Source organism: Marmota monax, unplaced genomic scaffold, assembly GCF_021218885.2.
Source record: "Marmota monax isolate L192 unplaced genomic scaffold, Marmota_monax_Labrador192_F-V1.1 WCK01_AAM20220418_F8-fsc00022, whole genome shotgun sequence".
Classification (NCBI taxonomy): domain Eukaryota; kingdom Metazoa; phylum Chordata; class Mammalia; order Rodentia; family Sciuridae; genus Marmota; species Marmota monax.
In genome coordinates this window covers 871,083-886,702 of record NW_026695215.1, presented here as the reverse complement: position 1 = coordinate 886,702, position 15,620 = coordinate 871,083, and the positions used below count along the sequence as shown (strand labels likewise).

The following is a 15,620-nucleotide window of genomic DNA, read 5'->3' as shown; positions in this document are numbered from 1 at the left end:
GAGTCTTCCCAAATGTTTTTAGTGTTTGTATCTCTTTCATCCTTCACTATATCTGTATCAATAAATAAAATTATTTTCAAGACTGTCAATTTTTTCTTAAAAATAATAGCACAAGGATACACCAGCAGATCTCACAGTCAGGGGATTCTCGACATGCCCCCTTGCACAGGCTCCAGGGGTGAGTCACCTAAAGACTGAACATTCTATTTGTCACTGATATGTTTCAAACTAAGCAGGTCATGCTCAGGACCTCCTCACGGTTTAGGAAAAACCCAGAAAACAGGTGCTGTTGAAGAGGAGCTGGGAAGTGCCCCCACCCATGTCAACCCCCACCTCCCTGCCCACGCCTGCTCGGCACACAGCCAAAACGGACTACAATCCCTAGGCTCCGCAGACGTCCCTGGTGGAAGGGCGTGTCCTGGCTTGGGCCAGTAAACTTGCTAAACAGTCTGGCTGTGCTTATTCTTCATGACTCCCCCTGACCAGGGCCCATGGGTGAATCCTGGAGTCTTAAATGTCCCTTTCTGGGCCACAGGAGAAAGTGAAAGCTCAAAGGAGAAGAGGAAGTGCTCGCCAAGGGATGCTAATGGCTTGCGTCACCTCCTCAGTCCTTGGGAAAGTCACTCTTCCCTGAGGTGCCAAGGACTGACTGCGTGGTAAGCAGGACCCTGGAGCAGGCTGGTCACGCATGTGCAAGAGTGGTCAGGAAGCAGTGCACAGAGTAGATAAGGGTGCTCTGAAGCCACAGCAGAGGAGCAGCTCCTGTTCCAGCTTGTAGGCTCAGAGCAACATCTGGAAACAAAGGTGCCCTGCCAGCAAATGGGCAGCCAGGACCCCTGGGGTCAGCAGGACAGGGGCAGATGGACAGCAGGGCACTCCCAGCTCCGCCATAGCTAGTAGGTGCACAAGCCCTCCTGCATTCAGGGTGCAGCAGGGGACGAGGTGCCTGTGAGGACAGAGAAGGCTGCAATGGGTGCAAGCCAAGAGCGGAAGCCAGGATGGCGGTGAGCTGAGAGTTGCCCCCCCCCCCAGAGCAGACGCTCCTAGCTCCAGCCAGTCACTTCCTCATTCTCCACAGGAGATGTAAGACCACCCAGTTTTTTAACTGTTGGGCTAACAACTAAGAAAACGCACCCCTGGAACTGGCTATGCAAAGTGGGTACCCACTCCGCAACATCTGAAATGTAGAAAACTAACAGAAAGGAGCCCAAAGCAGCTTATGACTGCAACTAAACACCTCTCCTGACTAAAGAGCCCCCACTGTGTTACCTCAAGTGAGGTTTCCACATCAGTGCACAGTTAATTCAAGTATCTAAGCTGTTTCATAAAAAGAATATTTGGAATAAGAAGAATCAAGAAATGTCACAGAGGGGCCGGGAGGCGGAGTGAGCCCGGGTGGGGGGCGGGGGAACAGGGGGTGGAGAGCGGGAGGAGGGGGCAGAGAGTCAGCATTGACAAGGGAGTGGGGGCTGAGAGCCAGGGGCCTGGCAGAGAGCAGGGGGCAGGGAATTTAAAGAAAAAGAAACAAGAAAAAAAAAAAAAGAAATGTCACAGAAAGATCACCATCATGTGAGATGGTGGCACATGGCACCTACCCACAGAGGCGGGTAGCAGCAGCAGGGCTACCCAAAGTCTCCTCCGCCCACACCCTCTTTGCTCAGATGACACAAGTACAGGTTCCTATTGGGAAAGTCACACTTCCCTGTCCTGGTGATTAGCAGGTCTCGGTTCACTGACCACAGGTTGGGACGGCACAGGACCCAATGTGACCCAATGACAGCGAGGCCCAGGCTCTGGAGAAACTTCTGGAAGGGATGCCATACACACGTAAAACCTAGAAGTGCACCCTTCACTTGGGCACCCCACAGACAAAACTCAGGCGTCCTCTGAATGAAAAGAGGGCAGCTGCAGAAACGGCACAGTGTGAGCCGTGTCCACCTTGGCCTACAGCCATGGCCCCCAGCTCTGGGCATGCCAGCCAGTAAGACGTATTGTACATGCTCAATTTCCCTTGTGGTGGGGAAGGGACACCAATCAATTGGAAAATCTCAATACACTGGCTTCATCTAAAAGAATGATCTGGAAAACATGTTCATACCAAGCTTTGCTCCTCCTTATATCAGTGAGGTCCATCATTTCTGTACTCTGTCTTTAACATGTGCCCAAAACCTGATCTTTTTACCAACTTTGGAGACAAAAACTTTCTATGAGTACAAAAATACCTATAACACCAAAGACCACGGACATATTACCACACAGAGCATTGTCTACAGAGGGAATGGGGGTGCCTGGACCTGCTGACCTGCAGGGCCTGCACTACGGCCTGGGGGAACTGTATTGTGCAGTACTCAGCAGAAGAGCCACCACTTCCTTTTGGTCACCTGTTCTCTGTAAGACTCGAGTGATATGCAGATGACCATTTCAAGTCAGGCCATCACCCCAAAAAGAACCACTTCAATGAAATATGGCTCTCTTTCCCCTGCAGTTTGCAAGGAGGTTTAACCTCTTTGTAGCACCACTTGTACACAAGAATTAAATGTCACACTGATTTATCTGCCATAAATTTATAATGTAAATGTTATTTATAAGATAATTACAGAAAAGACATGTTTACACAAAATAAGGTGTTTTCCAAAGCAGTTTGGGGTCTTATAGGGACTATAAGATGTTACTACATTCCCACCTCTGCATTTCCAACAGAAATTTTAGGACAAGCACGGAGGGAGTGGGGGGTGTCTAGGAAGAATGGCACTATCTGATCAACAGGAAAACACAGGATGAGCGATTCCCTGAGAAAGCCTGCAGACTCCCGGGGCTTTTCCTCACTGCTGGGATTACTTGCTGCTCTTTGAAGGGGCTCACGGCAAGATTCTGAGGCTCCTCCCAGATTCACAGACAGCTGATGTCTTCTTCCCAAGCCTCCTCTCCCCACTTCTACACACCGCCTCAAATGCCTTCAGGACCTGCAATGCAGGACTTTAGACAAGGGGTAACCTTGTGCCATTATCCCCTCCAGGATCCTCAGCCTAACTCTCCCAGTGCAAGTCAGGGCAGGCCCTGGGCGGTACATTCCCTTCTCCCCCAATCCTCTGAATTTGACAGCTGCTAAACCTCCCGGGAAGTTCATGGCAAAGTCCTAAGGAAGGACTATCAGTTGCTTCTGAGGCTTAGGACTGAAAGGAGAAGCCAATCCTCACATTGTTTGTAAAGTAAAAGCCAATTTAAACCACATCAAATCCACCTGCTCATTAATAAGAACATGCAGCCACATAGAAAGTTCTGAATCACATGACCAACTGTGTTTTTTGGTCTGGTTGATATTACAAATATCAGAGGAGAACACAATTTTAAATAAGAAAACCAGAGTCACAATCACTGATGTTCAAAATGAGAGATCAGAAAATCTTGGCCAATGACCTACAAAATGCTATGAGGATTATTTAATATCTACTGAAAATGAACAGAATAAAGATCAATCTATGCCATACCCAATGATGTGGTGGTTTTCCTTGTAAGCCAGGAAACCACACTGGCTTTCCTCCCCACCACTGGGTCCCTCCTCAGGCCTGCCCCCACCCCTGACCCTGGGGCCTGGACTCCCACGGCTCTGCTCACACCACTCGGTGACTTCACCTCTGCGGAGATTCCCAGCAGCAAAGCCCTCCCCCATGACTTCAGACCCTCCTGGCCTCTCACCCAACAGGACTACAATCCTCCCAAGTGGCTTCCTGTCTTCTAGCATCTCCTGACCCAGCGGGCTCCCATAGCTTGCTAATTACAGTCCTTGGGAACATCCAAGATAGGGTCTCAGCCCCTTCCTCTAATAGATCCTGTAATGCCACCCAGATCACAGGAGATTGGGGACCTGAAGCTCTGGACCTCAGTTCTTAGGTCCCGACAAAAGAAAATGTAAAGTCAGGCCAAAAAGTCAAGCCAGAGACTCTTGTTATGACTGAAAGCGATGTAAGGCTCAAGCAGAGAGCCTGAGCTGCCTCCAGCAGAGAACCACAAACACTGCTGCTGCCATGCCCACTGCTGTCCATGGTCTGCACCATGGTCACCACCAGATGTGGCTCAGTGGTAATGTGCCCCTGAGCTCCATCCCCAAGACCCCCCCCAAACCAAAAAATAATAATAATAAAAATAAAACTACTCTACCTAATCACATGAGTCACCCTCGTACCTGAAGCCATGCGTCTCAGGTAGCATTAGGAAACAGTGAGCTAATCTGAATGAGTAAGGGAAGTACATGCTTAAAGAAAATCTTCCAAACTTTAAGCATAGCAACCCAGACAAAGGGCAGACAGACACGGAGACATGGCGGCTGCTCCAGAGGTCATGGACCATAAAAATCTTCCCGCACATTATTTTGAGCTGAGCTCACATTCCAGAGGGTGCAACTCCATGAGGAAGGTGGGAAGAGTGGCATTGACGTTCCCATGGTCATAACACTAAGCAGGGGACCTGGACTGACCTGATGGCCTACTTAATGACCACTGTCTGTCCCCACCCAGCACTTTCCCAATAAACAAGAGTAAGTGAGAGAGAGTGCTGATTCTAGCTGGGTGGTGTTGGTCAGGTCTTAATTTCTCCACGCCTCAGCTTTCCCATCTGTAGAGGGTGGAATCTCCCAGGCCTTGTGGATGGTTTTCTTGATTTAAGAAAATAAGCCAGACACAGTTGCCGCAGTCCGGCTGCAGCAAAATAACCGGGGAGTGATGAACAACTTGTGTACACTGATACAGCAGGAGTGGGAGCCGTTTATTGTAGGATAGGAGGGGTATATATACATTCCACACAGCTTATCTTAATTAACATAAACTAGACACAGCAGTCAACCAATAAGGAATCTCCACACTTAATGGCTCGCTGGCGTTACTTCACAAACCACTCCCTCTGGCAAAATGCCAGGCACCATCTTGACTTGTTTACAGACCCTTACACACAGTGGCTCTATCATCCTAGAGACTCAGGAGACTGAGGCAGGAGGATCGTCAAGTTCAAAATTGGCCTCAGCAACTTAGTGAGACCCTGTCTAAAAATAAAACACAAAAAGGGCTAGGAATGTGGCTCAGTAGTATAGTGTCCCTGGGTTCAATCCCAAAAAATAGAAAGAAAAGTTCCCAGTTCCTGGCTGTGGTGGGGCCTAAAAAGCAAATTTTAAAAATTATATACATCAAAAAGAAATACTCCCATTGAAATGGTGTTTGGTATTTGTATTCTATAAAACCAAAAGTGTACAGGTAACAGAGCTGAAAACAAAGACATCCTTTTTCCTCCACTTATAACTTATGGGACAATTTATCATCTTACACATAAAAGTCCATGAAAGTAACAAATACATCATTTCCTAAATAGAAAGTACAACCATGACCGAGGTAAGGAAAAAATAACTTTACCGCGCTTCTTCCCACTTGGGCTCATGAAGCACTAGGTCAGTGACAACACGCATTTCCTGGAAGGCTAACCAAGAACACTCCGAGAAACAGTTGTCCTTAATGAAACAAAAAGCAGCAGGTTGTGGAAACTCAGATGGAACCTGTACTTTAAAAATCCCTGAGGCTGGGGTTGTGGCTCAGTGGTAGAGCGCTCATCTAGCACATGTGAGGCCCTGGGTTCCATCCTCAGCACCACATAAAATAAAGGTATTATGTCCAACTACAACTAAAAAATAAATATTTTTTTTTAAAAAAATCCCTGGAAAGGGCTGTGGTTGTGACTCAATGGGGGAGCATTTGACTGGCATGTGTGAGGCCCTGGGTTTGATTTTTAGGACTGCTCATAAATAAATAAATATAATGAAGGTCCATCAACAACTAAAACATACATATTTTTAAAAATCCACAGGAGAACACAGTTCCACTGGGCTGACCCTCCATGTGACCAACCTCAACCACCCAACACAGCTGCGCTGTCCACGCTCAATATCCCACGGCAAGGCGGGCACCAAACCAGACACACAGACCTGGTCTTCAAGTCTTCAGAGCAGCTGCTGTGCTTTCCAGTTCTGTCTATGATCCTGAAGTAAACCAGGGAAGTCACGGAAGTGAGCATACAAATATGACAAATGAAGGAAGGACGAAAAGACAGACTTCACCAAAATCCTGGCATCCCAGCTTCCTTCAGGCCATACAAAAGCCCGGGCCACTGGGTTAGCTGTCACCTTACCCCACGTTTCCTCCCCTGCCCAGGGACACAGCCCTGTCCTAACTCCTCACTTACTTGTCTGGCACATGTGTCTCTTCCACAAGAGTCTTTTTTTTTTTTTTTGGTTCTGGAAATTGAACCCAGGGGCTCATAACTACCAAGTCACACCCCAGCTCTTCTTTAATTTTTTAATTTTTATTTTTTTAGTTTTGGGTGGACACGATATCTTTATTTGTTTACGGGGTGCTGAGGATTGAACCCAGTGCCTCACGCATGCTAGGCAAGCACTCTACCACTGAGCCACAACCCCAGCCGCGCCCCCCCCCCGCCCTTTTTTTCCAAAGAAACAGGGTCTTGCTAAATTGCTGAGGCTGGCTTTGAACTTGTGGTCTTCCTGCCTAAGCCCTCCTGAGTCCCTTGGATTATAGGCAGGCACTATTGCGCCCACCTCACAAGTGTGTCTTCACATACATCCTAAAAGATGGAGTACTTCCTTCAACTATTACAATAAAGTTGACCTTGGTACTTCATCAGAAATCAAATGCAAAGCTTGAGAAACAGTTTCCTTCTACTTCATAGTTAAGTCTATATTAAAAAAAAAAAAAAAAAGCAATAGTTATAACTACATGAATTTGGAAGATTAACCAGAATATCTGAATCAAATGACCATTATCACCATGAGCAACCTCAAACTCCTCCTAAATTCACTGTAGCTGGACATGTCTCATCTAGTCTTTTTGGGGGAATTTTTCTAAAAAAAAAAAAAAAAACTAAGTGAAAATACCAAGAAATTGGGTTTAGATTCTAAAGAGGTCTAAATTTTTTTTTTTTTTAAATTTGGAAAACTGACAAAGAACTATAAGGAGAAAAAGAAGAGAAAACAAAGCACCCACCAAGACAATGAGACACTGGAAGAAAGCAGACTGTGACCTCCCAGGCGTGGCTCTGCACTCACAGGTGAACTTCAGACCAGCGTACCAGCTCCCAAAGCGGGCTGGGATCAGAAGCTCATGCTGCCTTTCATAAAGGCAGCCTTATAACAGGGAGCCTTGCAAAGGGTCTGTTGGTGAGGATGAGCGGTTCCTCAAGAGCAAGGACTTCTGCCATGTCCCCTCCAGGCCAGGCTCCTTCCAGACTTCAGCAGACACTTCCCCGCCTCCAGGAGGACAGACACTTGACCAGACAATCCAATAATCTACTAATCACTAAATAACTGTCTCAATTCATGAAGCCGTTTAGTTAAACTGACAAAACACTCCAGTTTCAAGATTTGGAAAAAAATGGTACAATATATTCTGGAATGAAAAACTATAAAACCATGTGAACAATAACATTTTAAGTGCTGTAAACTGGTGAGTGTTACTACGTACACTGAAGAGGTCTTTCTTCATCACCTTCCTGCATCTTTAACTCATAATTCCTTCAAGGCATAAATACTGCCATTCTTGAAATCAAGAAGACGCAGACTATATCTTGGGTAGTTTAAATATTAATATTTTAAATAAAATAAAGCCTAAGTACCACAATGGACAAATAAAAGTCTTTTCTCTCAAAAATAATGACAAATTTGAGTTGTTTAAGAAAACACATGTAGAACTGACTGGGACGTGCTTCTCCGGGAGGCTTTCATGCAGTTAAACTACATGCAAACCACAGTTTCATCTACGTCAATCTGCAACATTTTAAAACCACACAAAAAGGACAGGAAACATTTAGTACAGCCAGGAACCCAGCAACGGGCTCTTGCTGCTGCAACTAACCCAACAGCTCACACTTCTCTGAAGACGAAGAGCTAGGCCAGCTCAGGCTAGAGAAAACACCCCCAGGTATGTCATTTTAAATACTTAAATCTATTCAAAGCTTTTCCACAGAAGGCAAGTTGACGACTCTCGGTTGTCTTTACAGAGTACCAACTATTAAACTCTAAGTAGATCCTGCCTAAAAACTACTCTATGGTTCTGTTCTCTCTGATGCCCCATCCATCTGTCTCAAAAAGACAGTTTAATTCCAACCAAGCTAAATAGCCTGGTGAGCAGTACTCTTCGGTCACTCGGTTTTATAACTGGCTGGACAAAGGCCATGTCACAGGTCTTTCTAGCAGGACACAACGGTCTCAAACTTCCTTTGCTCTAGAAACATACCGTAGATCATTTCACACACTTTGCCTGTGACTCCCATGGAGGATCCAGCCAGGTTTTTGCCAGCCATGGGTACTGTACAGGGGGCAAAGGAGACACTGCAGATCTCTCCTTGGACTGGCTGGAGTACTTGACATTTCCACTGGCTCATAACTGATTGGTAAAATATTCATCAGGCACTTAGTTCTTGAATTTGTGATAGAGAACATAGGATTTCAGAAAGGTATGATTTAAGCTCTAATCAACACAACTGGAAATTCTAAGTAAACCGTTTTCATTGACATCTAGATGGAATTTCATAAAACCATGGTTCTCAGGCTGAAAAGCTGCAGTCTATTTTAAATAAATCACTCACCTATAAAATACATAGTGAATTCTAATTAGAATAATAATTAATCAAATCCAACTATCCTAATTCTTCTCTCTCACATAAGTCTACTGACAAGACATGCCATGTAACTGTGCAGGCACCGGGGAGCTCGCCACACACCATGATGCTACTATCTGTGTAACATTTGGAATGGGAGCACTGAAGTATAATTCCCACCACCCCGTAAGGAGACAAAAGGCACAGGTGGGAGGTGAGATCAGGGCACAATGACACTAGTTTTTGGACTGAGAGGTGAAAAGGCTGCTCATGATTCCAAGGTGCAAATAAATGGCAACCGTCAAAACTCCAGGCACCAAGGAAATTGGGGATGGGCAGGAGTTGGGATGGACCAGGATAAAGGCAGGGAGCCTAGAAGACAATGCTCCAGGACAGCTCCTCACCCTGCTCTGAAAACTGCAAAATCTTGAGTAACACACAAGAGGCAGACCTTGGTCTCCTTGCCTGACTGTATGCTCTCAGTAAAGGTTATGCCCATCACTGATGTCCTGGGATCCCAGAGCTCTACCACCTGCCAAGTACCGGGGCAGCAGGACCTGTTCTCAGACAGTGAAGGTCCCACCAACCTGAACAGGGAATTGGGATGGACAGCGGACACAGCAGCAGACCCCATGCTGAGCACATGCAGGGCCCTGGCCTGCCTCTCAGCCATGGGAGCAGTGGGTAGTAGGGACAGAGGAGGGACCTCAGTTATGGAACTTCAGTTTAACTAGGCTTAGTTTTTAAATATACATATTGTAAAATGAAACAGTAAAGTGCTCGGAGAGTGGACACTTCTTTTATTAGTGCTCAGGGGAAGGTCAAGAGTGAATGTCTTACTTCAGCTTTCACCTGAACACTGCTCAGAACATCAGAACACGATCCTGCCGTGGCTAGTAAGGCCTGGTCTTGTGAGGACTGGTGGATGCACGGTTAAGCGTCTTCATCACATCCCTCACTGTTGTTACTTCCCATGATGATTATGGGGACAGTGTTTTGGAGTGGTGTGGAATGTAGCTTCTGAGAGCAGACTGGGGTCCTGGCTCTAAAACTGAGAGCTACATAACCATAACCAGGGAACCTCGTTACGGCTCACTCTGCTGTCTGCAAAGCACAGACAATGACAGCTATCCCACAGGAGGGATGGAAGGTTCATGGCACACATACAGCCGTCACCAGGCACAAAGTCTGTGCTCCACTGTCCCGGCTGAGTTTGGTATAAAATGATATTTTTCATAGAGCTGAAGCCCTGGTTGGGGTAGATAAAGGGAAGGGCATGTGCCTTATAAGTGATAGCTTAACTTAGGAAGTTTTAGGTGCAAATGTCTTATTAATCTCTTTGCACATATTGTTGCATTCCAAGATTGACACAATATTTCATTAAATAGTTTTTGAGAAAATTAAGACTTCCAAAAGTGTGTGTCTGTCCTTTTGTTTTAAAGAGAGACTAAATGTCTGATGTGACTTTCTAAGTCAGCCACTACATTCAGTATTTCGAACTTTTACAAAGGTTACATATGGATCAGGCACAATGGCACACATCTATAATCCAGTGACTCAGGAGGCTGAGGCTGGGGCAGAGGGTGGCAAGTTCAAGGCCAGCCTCAGCTACTAGTGAGACCCTGTCTCAAAATAAAAATTTTTTTAAAGGGCTGGGAATGTAGTTCAGTGGTAAAACACCATTCTCTTGCCACACCTAACAAAAAAAGGAAAACAGTTTGTATATAATTTTTTTCCACCAAGACACAAATGTAATACTATGATCTTTAAAATGAAGGAAAGTTGGTGCTACTCAGAGCAAAAAGCAGTACCAGAAAAGAGTCCCTGTGGCCCTGGGCATTCGAGTCTGACCAGACCCTGTCAAACGACCCACCCAGCCTGGCCCCCCTAATAAACCCAACCAGGTTTGGGATGTGGGGACAGATGGTGAGATTTTAATGTCGTCTTCAACCCTGATCCAGGCTCTGGGCTCCTGACTTCCCCTAACCTACCACAGAAGGAGAACCACTGGTGGTGAGGTCAGGTGCTCTGATGCTAAGGCAGCGGAGCCTACCTCAATGAGCAAACATCTATGTTCCAGAAGCTTCTAAAATACATCTTTCACAAAACTATGTGGAAACACTGCCAGAGAAACATCTGTACCAGTACTGCCCAACAGCAAGAAAACCAAACCATAAAAATAGTTTGTTTTTCTAGTAGCGACATTCTAACAAGTAAGAAGAAACAGGAGAAAGGAATTTCATTAATATATTAAACCTAATATCCCCCAAGAACACTTCAACACATGCTCATCATAAAATATTAATAAAATCCTAAAAATGCATTGCTAACTTGGTATAACTTGTATAAAACAGTCCAATTAGTATTTCTTACAAGGTCTTTTTTTGTTTGGGTACCGGGCATTGAAATCAAGGATACTCAACCACTGAGCCACATCCCCAGCCCTATTTTTTATATTTTATTTAGAGACAGGGTCTGAGTTGCTTAGCACATCGTTTTTTGCTGAGGCTGGCTTTGGAACCACAATCCTCCTATCTCAGCCTCCAGAGCCACTGGGATTATAGGCATGCGCCTCCACGCACAGCTGCAGAGTGTTTCTGATAACATTTTGTACTACATCTTCAAACCTGATGCTGGACACCACAGGTATATTCCACTGTGACACAGGAGTAACTGGAGGGAGATAAAAAGCACCCATCCAAGACCAGAATCTAATCCTTCTCTCTCTCTCTGCTAGAAAGACAAATGAAATGAAATTTTGGTACTGAAAATGTTCTAACAGGCTACACAGCTTTTAAAGACTATACTTTTCAAGTAACACTTTTCTAATCCAATGGGTTTGTGGCCATCCTGTCCGCTTAGGTTCTCCCAGCATGAGGAGTTACAAAACCCATAAAAAGAAAGCCAGGGCGCCTTGCTGACAGTCACACCACCAGCTTCCTCTCTGAACTTCTCAGAATCTCTGCTCTCTCACATCCTCTGCGCAGTGATAACAGAGCTATCAGAACACAAAACCCTGGGCCAGAGCAAACCCCAAGGTCACAGCATCAGACAATGAAACCCAAGCTTGCCCCAACCCAGGACAGTCCCCCAGGTCATGCAGTCTAGTAAAGGACCCCCTAAGAACTGTAAAGAAGAGGGCATTATGCATGCAAATGGCTTTAAAGAAAATAGTTTCTAATTTTAATTACTAACCTTTCCCCCTTTTTCTTGTTAACAGATTCTTTGGGTTTTTATTGGTTTTGGTTGAAACCATCTTTTCTTTCCCTGAAAATGATGAACAGCTCGTCTTTCTGTCCAGTTTACAGAGATCTAGAGCCATTCACCTATTTTTTTTATCTGGTTTTCCTCATTGGAATTATCGGAAGTTGCTTTGCAGCCTGGGCTTTTACACAGACCCCCACAAATCACAGGTGTGTGAGCATCTACCTGATCAACTTGCTTACTGCCGATTTCCTGCTCACTCTGGCGTTGCCAGTGAAAACTGTTGTGGACCTGGGCGTGGCGCCATGGAAGCTAAGGATATTCCACTGCCAGGTGACAGCCTGCCTGATCTACATTAACATGTACCTATCCATCATCTTCCTGGCCTTTGTCAGCATTGACCGCTACCTCCAGCTGATCCACAGCTGCAAGATCTACCGCATCCAAGAACCTGGATTCGCAAAAATGATCTCCACAGTTGTGTGGCTCATGGTTCTTCTTATAATGGTCCCCAACATGGCAATCCCCATCAAACACATCCGGGAAAAGCCGAATGTAGGCTGCATGGAATTTAAAAATGAATTTGGAAGAAACTGGCATTTGCTGACCAACTTCATATGTGTAGCAATATTTCTGAATTTCTCAGCCATCATTTTAATATCCAACTGCCTTGTGATTCGACAACTCTACAGAAACAGAGATAATGAAAACTACCCAAACGTGAGACGGGCCCTCGTCAGCATCCTCCTGGTAACGGCGGGCTACATCGTTTGCTTCCTGCCCTACCACATTGTGCGGATCCCGTACACTCTCAGCCAGACGGAGGTCATCTCTGACTGCTCCACCAGGATCTCGCTCTTCAAAGCCAAGGAGGCCACGCTGCTACTGGCAGTGTCCAACCTGTGCTTTGACCCTATCCTGTACTATCATCTCTCAAAAGCATTCCGCTCTAAGGTCACTGAGACTTTTGCCTCACCTAAGGAGACTAAGGCCCAGAGAGAAAAAACAAGGTCTGAAAATGATGTATAAAATGTGGGGCTTTCATGCTATTGCCTCCTCCTTTACAGAACCTTTAAAGCTATTTACAGTTTTGAAAGGCGGGAAAAAACGGGGGGTAGGGGTCTTGGTAATAAAAAATACAGACAGCAAGCAAATGTGGACTGTCTTACACAGAAACCCAACTTCTAAATGCAAGCCAATCTCATACTACTACTGCGGTTGTCAAACTACTGAGCCCAGATATTTCTACAAGAAAACCAAAGAGTGTTGTTCAACCAGTGTCAATCCGTGCAGTACCCTTGAAATCAAAAATTGTCCATGACACAGACTCAGGTATTCATTTAACTACCCAGAACTGAACTTTCCAATGAAACAGTAAAATAAGCTCCCTGTGAATTTTCAGGAAGCCCCTCAGCAAAACAATTTTAAAGGACTTCAGATAACTTTAAAAAAGACCAAAAAAAAAAAAAATGTATACAGAACCACCTGTTGCCTGATTTATTTTTAATTCATTACTTAAAAAACAGTAATCCTTCAGTCTGCTACTCCTCCAGGTTTGTTTGTTTGTTTGTTTGTTTGTTTTTTGTAGTTATATATGGTTATATATATGCCTTTATTTTGTTTATTTTTATGTGGTGCTAAGGATCGAACCCAGGGTCTCATGCATGTTAGGCAAGCGCTCTGCCACTGAGCTACAGCCCTAGCCCCTCCTCCAGGTTTTAACATCGAACTTTTTCTAATAGCTAAGAGCTTTGGGGTTTGGGGTTTGGGGTTTGGGGTTGTGGATCAGTGGTAGAGCACTTGCTTAGCATGTGTGAGGCCCTGGGTTCAATTCTCAGCATCGCATATAAAGAAAATAAAGTTCCATTGACCACTAAAATAAATATATATAAAGCTTTTATTTATTAAAAAAAATTTGAAAATTCATGGATAATTTTTAATGTGTTACATATGCTTATATTCAATCAGTAAATTACAAAGGCATCCTATTGTAATAATAAATCTAGTGATTTCATGTTTTTATTTTGTCATACTATGTAACACACAGGCCCTATTTCATTTTCAAAGGGAGTTATTAGATTATACCAGGTATTGAAACTATCATTTCCAAACCAGAAACTCATGTGGAAGGTATGGAAAAATAGCTCCAGATGGCCTTAAAACAGACACAGCAGCGCCACAGAGCAGGCCATGTAAAGGACACGAGGGCTGGGCCAGTGGCCAGCTCAGGCCCAGGGAGATGAGCCTGCCCCACGTGGGGCAGGCTATTTGAAATACAGGAGACTCCAATGCTCAGGGTCCCGGCTCTGATCAAATTCTCTCCATGGCCAGTGATACAGGTAGGCCTCAGCACATAGGAGTAAACAGCAGTCAGTCGGAGGAGGGTGGGAAAGTTTGGCAAGCGCACGTGAGTCTCAGCCCTCAGCATCATTAGTCAAACCTTGACCAACAGCTGGCAGCAGACCGCATCGTCTGCCATGGTTAAGAAACAGTGGCCCTGGGTGTCATGTCCAATTCTGAATTCATTTTTGCATATGGAGAATCCTTTTCTAAAATCTGAAACTCTTATCTACAATTTTGCAAATATATTTTCTGAGTCTGAAATGAATTATAAATGACAAAATGCAGAAAGTATCTACTAAAAAATGTGTAACAAGTTAAGTCTGGACATATCTGGCCTGCAGGTAACAAGGACAGCAACACCATCAGCATCGCAGGCCGATGTCCAGACTGCAGAACACCTGTGCATGCTGGTGGCCTGAACGACAGGCTTGCTGATGGGCAGATGAAAATGGCATCTGTGCAGCAGTGTACATGAAGCTGGTGTGTGTCTGTGGACCGCCAGGCAACCCCTTTCCTCCCCCTTGGTCTTTATTCACTGGGGCCACACCAGAGTGAAAAGAATCCCCAAGTTCTTGGCCTTCTCCTCACAAGCACGGTGGGTTGTCAGACTTCCCCTTTCTTTGAAGGAACAGAGCCACATTCTCAGCAGCAGCACTGATCGTCCTAGCACACTCTACTTCCCCCGACGGTCTCCGGATTGTACTCGTGGTAAGGGGGACTCAGGACAATCAGTGGTGGAGAGCTGTTAAAAATGCTATATCTTGCCAGGTGCAGTGGCCCACACCTGTGCTCCCAGTGACTCAGGAGCCTGAGGCAGGAGGGCCACAAGTTCAAGGCCAGCCTGAGCAACTATGTGAAATCCTAAGCAAAATAGGGAGACCCTGTCTCAAAATAAAAAAATATAAAAATGAAAGGACCAAGGGTGTAGCTCTGTGATAAAGCACCCTGTGTTCAATTCCCAGTACAAATAATAATAATAATAACAATTTTTTTAAATGCTATGTCCTAAACACCAATTGTACAAGAACTTCTGCTAGGATCACATTACAGTTTCATTATGTCTGGACTCAACATGGACCTGGTCCCTGAAATTGCCATGCTCTCTCTTCTAAGGGAAGTAGACCAGTCATTAGGATGCCCAAATCTAGGTGTAGCCACGGGAGCAGTGGAATGGAGAAGCTGATGCCCCATGCCCTGCTCAGCGCTCAGATGCAAAGCTCTACTTTCCCAGGAGCACCACAGGAAAGCCTCTGCCATGGGCAACATTATGCCATATTAGCTTTATTTATCTCTCCTTGTTGGTTTCCTTGGGGTGGGTGGTGAAGAGTACTGGGGACTGAACTCAGGGTCAACTAACTACTGAGCCACTTCAAACTCTCGTTTACAATTTTGTAAATATATTTTTTATATTTTATTTAGAG

The 15,620-nt window shown here is 45.1% G+C and overlaps 2 protein-coding genes across 7 annotated transcripts in view; one reads left to right on the top strand and one right to left on the bottom strand.

Moving 5' to 3' along the window:
- Med12l (mediator complex subunit 12L) overlaps positions 1–15,620 on the bottom strand; it is a 266,032-nt gene that overhangs the window by 163,546 nt on the left and 86,866 nt on the right. The gene's annotated exons all lie outside the window — the stretch shown is intronic.
- On the top strand, positions 7,848–14,358 carry Gpr171 (G protein-coupled receptor 171). The gene is made up of 2 exons (XM_046431237.2): positions 7,848–7,973; positions 11,873–14,358. Exon 2 carries the CDS (start codon positions 11,926–11,928, stop codon positions 12,883–12,885), a length of 960 nt encoding a protein of 319 aa, XP_046287193.1. The 5' UTR covers positions 7,848–7,973; positions 11,873–11,925; the 3' UTR covers positions 12,886–14,358.